At 38.1% G+C, this 14,944-nt stretch overlaps 1 protein-coding gene across 3 annotated transcripts in view; it reads left to right on the forward strand.

Moving 5' to 3' along the window:
* LOC121645045 (collagen alpha-1(XI) chain-like) overlaps positions 1-14,944 on the forward strand; it is an 83,938-nt gene that overhangs the window by 34,160 nt on the left and 34,834 nt on the right. For all 3 annotated transcript variants that reach the window (XM_041993337.1, XM_041993338.1, XM_041993339.1), the window contains exons 12-32: positions 2,291-2,365; positions 2,775-2,858; positions 4,214-4,270; positions 4,608-4,661; positions 4,777-4,830; positions 5,115-5,168; positions 5,283-5,336; positions 6,061-6,114; positions 6,222-6,266; positions 7,018-7,071; positions 7,158-7,202; positions 8,162-8,215; positions 9,146-9,190; positions 9,485-9,538; positions 9,620-9,664; positions 10,142-10,195; positions 10,276-10,320; positions 11,127-11,180; positions 11,256-11,363; positions 12,021-12,074; positions 14,531-14,584. In XM_041993337.1, the coding sequence (XP_041849271.1) occupies positions 2,291-2,365; positions 2,775-2,858; positions 4,214-4,270; positions 4,608-4,661; positions 4,777-4,830; positions 5,115-5,168; positions 5,283-5,336; positions 6,061-6,114; positions 6,222-6,266; positions 7,018-7,071; positions 7,158-7,202; positions 8,162-8,215; positions 9,146-9,190; positions 9,485-9,538; positions 9,620-9,664; positions 10,142-10,195; positions 10,276-10,320; positions 11,127-11,180; positions 11,256-11,363; positions 12,021-12,074; positions 14,531-14,584 (1,197 nt within the window). The remainder of the gene's footprint in view (positions 1-2,290; positions 2,366-2,774; positions 2,859-4,213; positions 4,271-4,607; positions 4,662-4,776; positions 4,831-5,114; positions 5,169-5,282; positions 5,337-6,060; positions 6,115-6,221; positions 6,267-7,017; positions 7,072-7,157; positions 7,203-8,161; positions 8,216-9,145; positions 9,191-9,484; positions 9,539-9,619; positions 9,665-10,141; positions 10,196-10,275; positions 10,321-11,126; positions 11,181-11,255; positions 11,364-12,020; positions 12,075-14,530; positions 14,585-14,944) is intronic.

Genomic DNA, 14,944 nt, shown 5'->3' on the forward strand with positions numbered 1-14,944 from the left:
AATATATTTGCAACAATGAGTTTGGAATCTAAGTAAGTTGTTAAATGTTTGTTGAGCTCATAATTGATGCATGCAGGCTGATACACAGCTGCAATGCTGCAGAGCATTGTTTCAGTGACAGTTGAGCTCAGCTCGTTACTGCAGAAGGAGGGAAGGGTGAGGAGTTGCTCAGGGAAATAAGATGCCCACAAACTGTCAATACAACGACAAAGAAAAGTTCTGAGAAACATCTGTGTTGGCGGGTTATGGGATTGCTACAAAGTTTAAGGAGTTTACTGTGAAAGATGTAGAAGCTTAAAATCTCAACCCCTGTTTTTCTCCAGCACTGTGGGACTCCAGTCATTTATTTGATTGATTGGATGACACAAAATAAGTGCTTGTCCCCTGCTAGAAAGCTAAAAACTCAGCTTGTTATTTTTTTTCCCCAAATGTGATGGGATGCCCTGCACCCCTCTTTCACCCCCCCATCATTCACATCTATTCTCTGTAAGTTAACCATTTAACTACCAACAAAAGAATACCCAAACCCGCCTCCTCAAATACAATCATAGTCCTTCCAAACACAAAAAGGTTTATTGTTCTGTGGGGTTAAGTGATCAAACATTTTGGTGTTTCAAAAGTCTCCCCTCCCTTCATTTCCTCCCATGAGAAGCTGTCTTGCTGAGAACTGACAGGGGTATTAAGAGTGACTGGTTTCTGTAGTCTTGCGGTTTTCCGTTGTGCAGTATCCGCCTGCGCTCAATGTCTGATCAGCTCATTTGTCTTGTGAGGGCTACGTCCCTCTTTTCCACTCAAATGCCAGTTTCCCAGCCACATATAAGCATCATTAACACTAGATGCTGCTATGCTCACTATCCCATCAGTGGATAGAGACATTTCACCACTGCTGGGAAAAAGCAAGTGGGAACACATGGCATCAATTTGAGCCAGTCTGAGATCGCTGCACATGACAAGACTGCTAAGTAGATCCTAGTTTCCCTTGAAGCAGTATGCACTGATTAAGCTTGATGGGGTTTATAAAATGCTTATGTCTTTATGTTATGAAAATCTTACAATGTTATAATTTCATACTGTTATTATTCAATATGACAAGCATTATATTTATATGTCTGCCTGAAATATCACGCAATCTTTTGGATAGACACCTGCCCAATTTGTTATAGAAATACCGTGAATGCATCAGAAAAAACAGCATAAAAACAGTGTGTCTATTTCACTTAATGACCATAGTCTGTGTAAAAAAGATAAATGTGACCTTTTAAATGTGACAAATTGGATGTTACCAATTTGTTTTGTGAGTACTGTTTTGTAGCCTCATGTTCAGCATTTGGATGACATCTCTGGTCATCATTTTTAGTTTTTTACAGTCAGAAGTGGTGTGTATGAGACAGATCTGAGTGAGTACACATGGACACAGTACTGCTCAAATATACTAAAAAGACCAAAACAATATAGTGTTGCAACAAACTACATTATTAAAGTGTAAAGATGAGCATTTTAACATGGGGATCTATGGGAAATAGTTTCCTTTTGAGGCTTGTTTCAAGGAACTCTAGTTTTTCACCACTTTGGTTACAGGTATCATAATTTCTCCTCTAGCAGCTCACAGTTTTTCCTTTCATCTTTTAAAGTATTTTGAAATGGATTTTAATGAGCAACATTTTCTCCCTGGACTTTCAGTCTTACAAAGTCAGATCTTCCAAACAGGCAACATCATTCAGCCAGCTAAAAGAACATAAACACTTATTCTTAGAATCCCCTGCTGAATACGTCTTAGTGGGGTTAGACAGTTGTCTGTTCAGGGTAAACTGAAACATAAGTTACTATAGCAAAAATATTTTCCTTTGAAACTATTGTTAGAAAGAAAGAAAGACTTCCTTGTGAACAGATTAGTTATTCAGCCTCTTCATTGTTGCTTTTGAAGCAGTTTTCTTGGATTTTAATATACTGAGTCCGTCCCTCTCTAAGGATTATAGAGAAATGGCAAAATAATCCCACAAACTCAAGGAGACATATGTGGCTTGTGTTTTAATGTTATTCAATTAATTGTTCCTAACAGTTCAGTAAAGTTTAACACAAGTTTACATGACAGGAACTTGATGATTTGAAAAAGCATGTTCCTCCACTGCAATAATGAATTAAGTTTGTGTGCGAATGATTAATGTAATAAACATAGATTTTCTTTCATTAAATTTGTTATTTGCACTTGGAAATTGTGGTTTCACATCATGGTTCTCACTGAGATGTGGAATATTTGGAAAAAACAAAAAAACATTTTCTCCCTCTGCAGGGTCCTCCAGGCCGTCCTGGTATTCCTGGTTCAGACGGTGTCCCTGGGCCTCCAGGTACCATTCTGATGCTTCCAGTAAGTCCTGCTGCTTTCCACAGGCCCACTCAGCTGTCTGTCTTATTTTCCTCACATACTATGCACCCTTCATCTCAGGCACCAGCCCATGAACTCACTCCAGTTAGTGCATTTACCTCATTGCATCACCGGTAGGCCAAGGATCGCAACCTTATTTTCTTTGGGTTACAAATCACTTACCTTGTAAATGTCAGCCAGTTCAATGGAGTGGAACCATTGACGGAGGCTTTGAAACACTCAGTGACACATATTTGTATGAGTGGGCACATATGTGTGTGTGGCATGGGAACAGCTGAACACAGGAAAGTTTTGAAAGCACTCACCAGGGTGACCATTACATGTCTCACTGTAAAAGCAAGACGAGTCAATATATTTTTATTGTGTTTCTTTTCTTCTATTTGGCTCTCAGTTCCGTGCAGGGGGTGAAGCACACAAAGGACCTGTGGTGACAGCCCAGGAAGCTCAGGCTCAGGCCATCCTAGCTCAGGCTAGAGTAAGTATCAGTGGTAAATATGACCTCAGCATACTATTAAAGTTCATATTTTCTGTCTCGCTCATAGTGTATTCCAGTAGCTGCATTTTAACGTCTACCAGATGTAAAATAAAGGTGGAAAAACTCAGATTTTATTAACTAGAATTACTGTAGAACTCAAGTGTTTATAAAAGATGCTTTTTTAATAGAAGTAGTGATAATGAAGGAGAAATCACTATTCATGAGTTCCACTCATATAAATTGTCTAGATTCCATAATATGAACCTCTGACTGGTTTGGTAGTATGCAAAGCCACAACAGATGTTCACACCCACTCGGGGGTTCAGGAAAACCGGAGTGCTGTTGAAAAACACATAGATTTTTTAGTGCTTTAAGCAAGGTGTGATCTATTTCTCGAACATATGGAGTTCATTATGTGTTGCAAAAACACTGCATATTTACACATTCAGAACATTCTATGGAGCTGAAGGGCTGCCAGGTCTGGTGATTAGTAATGTCTAGAAAGTAATTGTCACCTTTCAAAACCAAACCAGTCATTCTAAAAGTTTGGCCTGAAGGAGGGAAAAATGCTTTTTCATAGTTTTGTATTAGCTTGTTCTCCCCAAGCATGAATGTATGCATGCAAAAAAAAAGCAGAAACAGAACATGCCCACAGTGTATACACCTACTGTTCTATGTGGTTCACTCTTTGAGTGGAACACTGTAGGGCATGAATTGATGTCCTACTACCTAATTTTCTCATTGAATAATCACACTGCAAATAATTTCCAGACAACATTTCTGGCTGTTCTGCATTGTGGTCAACTATGACAGAAAAAAGACAGAAGTGGTAAACTGTGAACAGGAAGAAAATATGTTTTGCACACAGTCAGACCTTATGCCTCACAGAGGTTAAATAAGAATTTTCATGGGTGGTTTTTTTGTTTTTTTGTTTTTTGTTTTTTTAGATTTAAAGGTCTTTAAACTAGTTATGATGTCCATTTTAATTTCAAGTTCCTGCCTTTCTAAATGCATTCCATCTTTATATGCATACCACATTCATTTTTTAAAAAGAATGGTGACCAAACTTTTCAATGATTTCGTGATTTTTAATAATTTATGGGAAAAAATTTAAAGGACATCAAAATAAGACCATTCTTTTAAAGTAGCTTTGAAAAAGTAGCCCTTTTAGATCAAGAAGAGATATCAGGAACACATCTCTGTATATTGGTGAAGTGTTGACACCCTCAAGCTGCTTCACTGCTTCGACATAAAGCATGCAATATTATTAATAGGAAACAATGTTTTTTTTCCTGCATATATCTAAGTGGTATATGCACAGTGTGGTTTATGGATTATTTTGGTCTGATCCACAGCTGACAATGAGAGGTCCTCCAGGGCCAATGGGTTTGACAGGAAGATCTGGTCCTTTGGTGAGTTGCTTTTTTTTTCCAAACATTAATATATACACACAAACACAAACGTTGCTCACATTACCATCCATCAGTTTCACAACTGATAACAAATGCACTTGATGTTTAGAGCTTCTTGCTGTAAGGAATTAAGGATATACAGTAGCAGTCAGAAGTTTGGACACACTTTCCCATTGGGTCTAATGGCATCTAAAGTGTGAAGTTCTCTTTAGTTAAAGTCCAAACTAGATTGTACTGGCTTTCAAACCAAAGGATGAAATGACGAAATACTGTATGCGGCTTTATTCAAGACATATTTATTCACCAAAGGGACGTGTGTGTTAATTATTTTAATTAGGGAGGCCCTGGAACTCCCGGACTTAAAGGTGACAGCGGTGATCATGGGCCGCAGGTGAGAGGAACACCTATTTTATCAGTATTTCCTTTTTAGCTAACACCAGATACCCTTTTTTCATGTCTGAACATCTCAACATTAACAAATGAAAGTATGCAAACTTTCATCTTAGGGACCCAGAGGTCTTCAAGGTTCAACTGGTCCACCAGGGAAAGCAGGAAAAAGGGTAAGCTCTTTAAACAATTAAGCTTAATTTTCATACTTATTACATTAAGTGATCCTTTTTATCAAGGATAACACTGTAAAAAGTCACAAAAAAGTCTAAAATCTTTATGTTTTCTTAATTTAGTCCCCCCCCAAAAAAAATCTGTTTATGTCCAAGAATGGCCCTATGAGAAGTCATTCAGCTGCACCTAATAAAACCTAGTTAGAAAAAGCTAGTTAGAAAACTGAAGTCACACGGGATAAAAGATTGTCTTCTGATTTTCATGATCTTTTTATGTTTTTCAGGGTCGCAACGGAGCTGATGGTGCACGAGGAATGCCAGGCGAGGCAGGGGGCAAGGTAACATGTACTGGTCTAAGTGTCCTTAGGCTGCATTCAGAAAGTTTCCTGCAGTTTGATAAAGATATATATTGTAAGGTGTTAATCTGTTGCTATGTTTTATCTTTTTCTCAGGGTGATCGAGGTTTTGATGGCCTCCCTGGTCTTCCAGGGGAAAAGGGACATAGAGTAAGTAAAAGAGGAGAAAATCCAGTGTTTTGTTCAAGGTTAAAGGACAAACATAAATAAAGACTTCTGTCTTAAAAAATATCCAGTTGGTCATTTCTAGACCTAAATACTGATTGATCACAGTTATTGATGCCCTGTAGTCTATCCTTACAGCAGCACTGAGGCTGATTGGTAGTTTAAAGACCACCTTCCAGTGTTGACAGATGTGAGTTCTGAACCAGTGGAACTCATTAGGGCATTTGACCCAGTTATGAGAGGTGGGGCGAACACCAGAATTGCTAAAGCAGCCTTTAACCAAGCCTGGAGGCAAATGAAGACTGCTGAGTTTAGTGTTTGTGGAATCTGGGCCTACACACAGTCCAAAAAGAGACTCAGAGATCACAGAGGAGTATTTCTAGACAGGCTTTCAAGCCTTATCCTGTACTAAGTAATTACAGGGCCACCAGAGGTACTGCAGTCCTTATGAAGCACTATGACGAGTGAAAACTATATATTGTAGCTCCATGCCAGTTGTGGTGACCATGCCTACTGTAAATTAAAGGTGGCCTTGTGCCTATTTTTGTTGCTGTAAAAACAGCATCAGTTGTCCAGATTTCTGACTCATATTTTTTTCAAAAACTTCAAATTATGATTTTTTTTCTCCATCTTAGCTGCAGAGATCAAGCATGTTTGACTCTACCACTCCTAATCTCCACTGATGTTCTTCTCCTCTGATCTTTTCCAGGGAGAACAAGGCTCCACAGGTCCTCCAGGACCTCCAGGAGAGGATGGTCCAAGAGTAAGCAGCACCTCAGTCAACCATCTGTCCTGCATTGATCTTAACTATCCTAAAACTTAACTTTACGTTCCCAAATAATTTAATATTTTTTTTCTTTCTATGAAAAGGGTGAAGATGGCCAGGTTGGACAAAGAGGTGTAGCAGGAGAGAGTGTGAGTATATTTACTGCTGTCCAATGACACATAAAGCTGGTTATTTAGCTAAAAGCTTATATATCACATGAGCAAACATTTCAGACTGATGAGAGTGTGAGCATGATGTTATTACTCACTGCTCTCTAAGCATTCACTGTTGTAAAGCACACATTTAAGCACACGACCTTACCATCCTTTCTTCCCTAAAACTGTAATGACGTTCCTCTCTGAAAGGACCATTGCCTTTCTAATCTAAACCTTGCCAACACAGAATGGTTTTGCATAACGAATCAGAAAATAGAACTGAGAAATGTGTTGTTCTATGATTATCTGTGAGAAATGTCCACACACTGCCAAGTGCCATTCAAATGGGCCTTAGAGTTGCATGAGAAATTGTTCGCTCCCTGTCTTACCCAAAATGGCATCGTCCTTTTAAATAAGCAGTTACACAGCCTTTCATCACACTTTGGCAGTAAGAGGAAAGAACAAAGTATTTGTGCTGGCTCTTAAGGAAAAACTTTTTCTCACTTTGTACCTGCAGTTTCCAAGTAAAACCACACTGGGGCAGTGTTTTACATATTCAAGGCAATCATTAAGATTCACTGCATGGGACTTTCAGTGCATCCAATGAGCAGTATATTACCATATGTCATCTTTTATTGCAAGGCAATTTAAAGAGTGTGCACACTTTAAGGGAAATTATCATAAATCTGTGTTTATGTGTGATTTTATGATTTCCTTTAACATTCTTTTCCATATGTTTATGCAGGGTCCTAGAGGTTTGCTTGGCCCCAGAGGGTCTCCTGGTGCTGGGGGACAACGTGTAAGTATGCTACTCAATCCTCATGCTTCCCATTATGTGGCTCTTGCTCAACAGCAACACTCATTGCAAAATTCTGATCTCTTTAGGGTCTTCCTGGACTTGACGGGCAAGCCGGTCCCAAAGGAAACATGGTGGGAAATATTTATGTTTTATTTATTTTAAAAGAAAGTAGAAAATCAGATTTGTCAGGACCACCTAAGCTAAGTTTGTCAATGGCCTTGCCTCATTGCAGTTCAGTGACCTTTAACTTTAACTTAGCATGACAAGAATGTAAGTCATAACTCAGCTGTTGATTAAAGATTGCAGATGGAAGCAGGGAGTGTCTCTTATTGAAATCTTATATCTTAGATTTTTTTTGTTTATTTGTTTTTCCATATACAACAAAGTAAGGCCTACACAGCTTTAGTCTGACAGTTCAAAGTTCCCTCATTCATTTATCTTTCTGGCAGATCTTGGCGAGATTGTTTGGTGAAGTTAGCAGTTAGTAAAGACAGTTTTGATAAGTCCATAGTTTGTATGTGGTCACTGAGTCACTAAAGCAAAGAAACTAGCAGCTGTTGTGGAGGCAGAGAACAATAGAAATTTATTCTCTCTAAATAACTTACACAAAGCTGATACTGATCTCAACATAGTTTAAAATTCAAAGAAAAAACTTAAAAATATCCCCTATTGTAGAGCTCCCCAAGGGTTTAAGTGTTAATAACAAATACAGTCAAAAAACATATGGGTGTTTAAAGGTATTCTTTGTTACACTGGGATTGCATTTACATCCATTGTCAGGGAACCCATTTTTTTCTACAAAATATTTATCATGTGTTTGTTGCAAAAACTGGAGTAAATATATTCATAGAGCTTTTGTTGTCTGATAAATGCATTCCTTCTGACTTTGTGTCAGCAGCAGAACAAGAGAGACTCACCATACTTATTCATCTTATATCTTCTGATGTTGTAGGGTTTGCACGTCCTTAAATTAAATTTGGCTTGAATTGTCAATATTTATGGATTAGCAATGAAAAGTAAAGCTTACAATAGAATATCAGAAATTCAAAAGACTATAAGTATTGGAAATATTATTTAATTCTCATTTCAGGGTCCACAAGGAGAACCAGGACCGCCTGGGCAACAGGGCCTACCTGGTCCACATGTAAGTTTACATCTCTTTATCTGTGCATCAACCTCTCTATTCCAACTCTGCCTTATCAATTTGTCCCTCTTGTTGTGTCTCCTACTGAATATTTTCTCACTTTGTCTCTTGACCCCACTGTTCTCTGCATGTCCTTTTCTAGCTATATTCACTTTGCCCTTCTCACTGTGCAATAGGGAGTACTATAATCCCAAACAATCTTTTCTGCTTCTGCTTTTCACATCAAAACTCCATACAGTTGTCTTTTGCTCTCCTTCCTCTCTTCTCTCCATGTTCATCCTTCATTAAACTTTACAAGTGTACATAAACATTGTTTAACAAAAACTTCTGTCTTGCGAACATTGTCGTTTTGTATACAAATGGTAGCGTTCAACCTGGTTATTACGTTAAATTACCATTGCCAGGTAAAAGTTTCAGTCCTGCTGACGCTCACACTGTGGACAGGGTGGCATAATTTAACTTGGAAAGCTTTAGCAGGAACCTGTCCTGGTGGTATACAGGTTTAATAAATAATTTATTCGTTGCAGTTATACCTGGCTGGAGCTGCATTATTGCTTTCCAGATTGGAAAATATTATTTGAACTCTTATTAGCTTTGTATTATTATTGTTATTATTATTATTATTATTATTATTATTATTATTATTATTGTCCTTTATGTATTGAGCTTTCAGGAAGTCTTTGAAATGTGAGGCATTCAAGTGACAGCAGAGAATAACAAAGGTCCCTTTGCAGATCAGATATAAACTGGTTTAAATGAAGTAATGGTTTGAAATGTAAAGGAAGGCTGTATTAGAAACAACCTTTTTACTAAAATGTGTTTCATAAAATTATGTGTAGGTCTTCCCAAACTGGCTTAAACCTGCTCTATGAACCAAAGTGTGTCACTTCCTTTTGCTGTCATTACATTTCTGTTTCTTTTGTCTTTCAGGGTCTTGTTGGTCCTCAAGGTCCAATTGGTCCTCCCGGTGAAAAAGTAAGTGAAGAGAGAACCCAGCCACTGCTTAAGTCCTCCCCCACAACTGCTTAGCCCTGATAAGTGCATGTTTTAGTCCAGACCTCATAAGTGATTCTGCAGATCTGAGGCTGAGCTGTGAGCCTTAAATCTCTTTTCTGAACACAGAAACACATAAAATATGCAGACTTCATAAACATGAGCACTAATGTTGTTGAACGGAAAGCATTTTAATTGTGATTCTGAGAATATATGACAACCGTTAAAACATATGTATCTGTCTGACTGTCTATATTTATCACTTTCTCTTTGTAGGGACCACAAGGGAAACAAGGTCTGGCTGGACTTGCCGGTGCTGATGGCCCTCCTGTAAGTAGCAACTTCTAATACCTGTTTCATAATTCTGTCCTTTGGAAAAAATCCAAATGTTCTTGAATCTGATTTTCACAGGGTCACCCAGGTAAAGAGGGTCCTCCTGGCGAGAAAGGAACAGTTGTAAGTCAACATAAATTTCAGTGGTATTATAGATTTTATGATTTATTTGTGATTTATTTGAACATGCTGAATATTCCAATATTACTATACAACAGTCAGGTTGAATAAAATGCTCAAAGGTTGAAAGAAGCTCTAGCTTAAAGCTTATTCTACAGCTTACTTTTACAGAGAAGTATCTAATTACACCAGGTTGTATAGATTTATCCAAAGTGGCACCAAAGCATGTAAAAACTGGCACAACACAGGGTAAACATATGTCAGACCAAGGTTTAAAATTTAAATGCTGTGAAGCAAAATGAATGGAAACACACTGAGCTGACCTGGGTGTCTTAGCTTATGCCAAATGAATGTTCTGTATTTCAAACATGGCACTACTGTAGAGCAAAACACAGCTTTTGTTTATAAAACCTTTTTATAATATGAGTAAAGAGATTTCAAATATTTTATTAATACTGTTTTATTTTCTTCAATTTCTAGGGGTTTCCTGGTCCTATGGGATCCATCGGCTATCCTGGGCCTCGTGGTGTGAAAGTAAGAGTGATGATGGCCACAGCGATAATAAAGAGCAAGTTACTCAATTTTCTTCTGACTGTATTTACCACACTCTCCAGGGTGCTGAAGGAATAAGAGGCCTTAAAGGTGACAAAGGAGAAAAGGTAAAAATCACCCTCTTTTTCATCAGCGTGGTTGACAAATGTTAATCCTCAAGAAAATGACCCATCTGAGTTGTAATTCCTTCTCAAATGAGGCTTCATTTCAATCCAACAAGTGGAAAAACTCTTAAAGCCCCTTCGGGTTGGCAGTTAAGTCCTCGTGCCACTGAACTGGATTGGACTGTGAAACGTTAAGCTGGAATGATGTTGTTTTGTAGGGCAGTTTCAGATAGATCCATCGCCTTTGTTTTGTTGTTTGTTTGTTTGTTTGTTTGTTTTTGGGCATAGCTTGTTGCTAGCTCTGTGTAGATATTCCACTCCACTGTCAAGTTTTTCCAAGTTTTACATTAAGCATTAGTCAATGGTATTTAATGTATTCTAATTTATTTTCCAAGTCTGTTTGAAAATGTAAAAAAAAGAAATGTCAGCAATAAATATTATGTGGAAAAATGTTTTTTATTAAACAAAGAGGGGAAAACAGTAAAATGTGTATTCTGAGTTTGAACCACAAGGTGTCTCTAAAGTGACACTGGCAAGGGAAGAAAAAGGCAAATCTTCCTTTGAAGATTCATTAAATTGGCCACAAGATGTCAGTATTAATCTTTTTCTAGTAGTTGTGATGCCTTATTGTGTGAAACTTTTTTTCAAGTTCACTTAGACTGCCATGATAAACTCTCACAATGATTCTGTCACTTAAATAATGACCAAGTGTTGATGCATTGACAAAGTTTAGATGTAAGATATATTAACAAAAATTGATTTTGTATCTTTAATCTATCAGTTCTCAAAAACAATATTTCAACCTGTAGGGAGAAGATGGATTTCCTGGCTTCAAAGGTGACATGGGCATCAAGGGTGACAAGGTAGGTCAACTTTCTTCAAAGAGAAAGTTGAGCTATGTAGCTGCAGAGATATGACTTTTTCTCTCCCTCTGATAGGGTGATAGCGGTGTCCATGGACCCAGAGGGGAGGATGGCCCTGAGGGTCCCAAGGGCAAGTCAGGACCCTCTGGAGAATCTGGTCCTATGGGTTCAGCTGGAGAGAAGGTAAGTAATTAATACCAGGAAAGGCTGCAGCTTTATTTATTCATTCATTTATTTATTTATTTTTCATGCTGATGAATGTGTATTATTTTTCCATTCAAATTAAGTTGTAATTTAAGTTAACCATTTTACACAAATACAACAGGAATTCTGAACAAAGGTTTTATGTAAAAATGTAAATGTGTAATTAAGATCTTTAATGGACTGCATTGCATTGATTATGCAGGTGCTGCATTGATTATCTTCAAAACACACTTAAATGTTTTTGTTAGGAGTTCAGTAGTAGAAATAGTATAGTTAAAGCACCAGAATCAGATATATTTAATTTATGTTTAAAGTTTAAAAGTATTTGACTTGATCAACATTTAAATGCTTGAGGGATAGCTTCATCAAGTCATGTGTTACTCTCAAAGGCCTAAGAGGACAAAAATGGACCTCAGTGACATCACATTTAGGTGAAAAAAGACCTCAGATTGGGTGATGTCATGTTCATAAACGTGGTATTAAAAACTCTCCCACACCAGAAGTAAAACTTTATGGTTATAAGTTTACAGCTTTTTGCAATGCCTCTGTGAACTTTCTGTGCAAGTCACAGACAATGTCTCTGGTGGCACAAGTAGAATTTAATGGTCATTTCTTGTTATTTTTTGTGACTTTTAGGGAAAACTTGGAGTCCCCGGATTGCCTGGATACCCTGGAAGACAAGGCCCCAAGGTCTGTGTGTGTGTGATGAGAATAAGAAATTCTCCTGATCAAAGCAGAGAAATTCTAATATAAAACAAGCCTCTTGTCCAGTTGGATTTCAAAGTTTGGAACCAGCTATATGTGCATAGTGTCTTGGTCAAGGAAAATCCTGATAAGGACAGTGTTTTCTCAAACTGTTTTAGACATGCCCCCTTCAAAAACTAATCAATTATTATTAATTATTTACAGTGCAAGGACAGCATCTGATAACAGTTGCTGTCTGACTAATTCTGTGTTAATGCACTGTGTTGTGTTTAGTGTCTGTTATGTTTATATTTGTGCACTTACATGTCTGGATGTTCTCCTGTAACACGTTTTGAAAATGTTTACACTGTATTTAACACCTCAAAAACTTTATGAAATTGACATCCACCTATTTTCAAACTAACTCTCACACTCTCAAACTCTTCTAAAAATCTGCTGACTAACTCTCAAACCCATAAACACAAACCCAAGCAGACACCTTTTGCACACGCTCCATAATTTTTCCAGGAAGCATAACTGGCATCGTCATCTGCTGTAGTCATCAGCTGTCTTCCCTCCTTACACTCCAGGCATTATCGAAGGAGCCTGGCACTCCTTGCACTGTAGTACTGGCTATTTTGCCACAGCTCTACTATCAGGATGTGCTGCTGCAGCTGGTTCCTCTCTGCTGCTGTCAGCACTGACACCTGGGCACTGATATGACATACTCTCACAACAACCAGATAGGCAAGCCTACATGTTTGTGTCAGCATGAACCAACTCGAATGAGCCCCACAAATGATTGAATGGAGAAGATAAAAAACAAAGTGAGGGTTACATTTCTAATCTAATAGTGCTTTTTCATTGTAAATTTTACTTTTAATTTTAATCTGTGTAATAGATTTTTTGCAACCGTTGTGCAGTATGAACAAAAATGAAAAGAAAACTGTTTTGTTTGTGCAAACAAGATCCCCCTCCTAAGATTCCTGCTGGAGCCCATAATTAAATCTCATTTTTCGACTTTAGATAACAGTGAAGAGACTCTGACTTTGGTGTGGGTGTCTCATTTTGATCCTTTTTTTTTTGCCTGCATTTGAAGTTTTTTTTTTCTATAAAGTAAAAAAAAAGAAAAGAAAAAGCAGAAGTCAATTTCTACAATTTCAAAATTGTGACACCCTCTCTAACTTCAAAGAATGTGTGAAACATTTTGTGGTAACTTGGGTGCTTTTATGGTCCAAGCGAAAACCTTTTGTAGATTGAACAAAGGGAAAGATTTTGCCATGCAAAATAGCAGCAAACACAGCTCATGGTTTCATTTTAAAGTACTGTCAATGTGATGAAATGTCACGTCGTCCTCATATGTAGTTTCAGGGTCAAAGTTTTGGCCAACCAGCAGCCTTTATCCCCCTCAATCAGCCTGTTCGCAAATCCCTCCACTGCTTGTGTTTTTGGCTGCTGCGCCCCATCACTCTCTGTTAACAGCTTTCCCACATCGTTAATTCTGGATGTCATTTGCAAAAGCTTCAGCAGACTGTCTTATCTCTATGGCACAAGTCATGCTTGTCCAGTACCAGCTCTCCTTTCAGTTTACCGTAACTGCACCTCTGTGAAAAACAAATTAAGTGGCATAGATCTCCATTTCCTGCTGTCTGCACAATGTTGAGCTGTTTGCCTCTTGCAATTCTGCCCACGCCACCTTGTTGCGGTGTCCTTGCCTGTGCTGCACATCATTATGCTCAGTATGCATATGTGCATGCACAACAATGAGCACTATAGATGAGCACTGCATCAGAGAATGGTTTAGCTGCAAACACTTCGATAAGCACCTGACCTTGGTTCGTAGCTGAGGCGAAGACATATTTAATTTTGGCTAGTTGAGCCTATTTATGCTAGCCAAATCTGTATAAAGTGAGGCTGGATTCTTAAGATACTCGGCATTCATGTTATTCAGCTAACAGCGATTACTCTCCTAGTATTTGTTTGACTGGCACCATTGCCATTATCCGCAAATGCCCAGTAACTAAACTGCTGATGAGTATCAAAGGGGATCCGTTGTTTTCCCATCCTTTGTCTCTATTTACTCCCTCTGCCTTTTTTATCTTTGTGTTTTAGTTGCTCACTTTGCTAACAACCAAACAACCACTGTGTCAGTCTATGCATCACTATGTGATTGGAGTTTTCCCCCTTGGTCTTCTTTGAAAAAGCTCATTTTTCTTTGTTAAGCCTCAAATTACGAAATGCAGCTCCATCATAACAATCTCCTGGCTAGTCTTTTCTAAGTAAGGGCTTCATAGTGTCACTGTTAATTAGCCTTGTTCCAGAGAGGGCAATTCTTCTTCCTCCTCCAAATCAGTGTCATGTAGACAGTTGTTATCTATTATTTCATACCCTCAACTACCTTTAATGTATTTCTCTTTCTGTCACTCCTGCCCATTTTTTTTTTTTTTTAACGTGCCTTGCAGGGCTCCAATGGTTTTCCTGGATTCCCTGGGGCAAATGGCGAAAAAGGAGCAAGGGTGAGCAAAATTCTCTTAATAACATACATTTTGAGTACCTGAAGGTTTTTCTCACAATTAAATAGAAGTAACTGTAAAAGGTTTAGATATCAAACCAGCATGTTCAATGAATAGTGTTAGCCTTGACAAAGCAAATCCTTTTAAGTAAGAATGCCAAATTTATAAAGTCTAATTACATTTTTCCAAAACCTTTTAATGAAGGACAGACTGCTGTGTTCTGCTGCATGAACATAACCAGTGAGTGGCCTCAGAATAAACGGTTACAGGTGAAGGGATGAGGGTGAGGGCTGTTGAACAATGGGGGTTGTTACTGACAAGACAAGCTCATCTGCACTCTCAGACATTGAGAGGCAGACACAT

Source organism: Melanotaenia boesemani, chromosome 8, assembly GCF_017639745.1.
Source record: "Melanotaenia boesemani isolate fMelBoe1 chromosome 8, fMelBoe1.pri, whole genome shotgun sequence".
Classification (NCBI taxonomy): Eukaryota; Metazoa; Chordata; class Actinopteri; order Atheriniformes; family Melanotaeniidae; genus Melanotaenia; species Melanotaenia boesemani.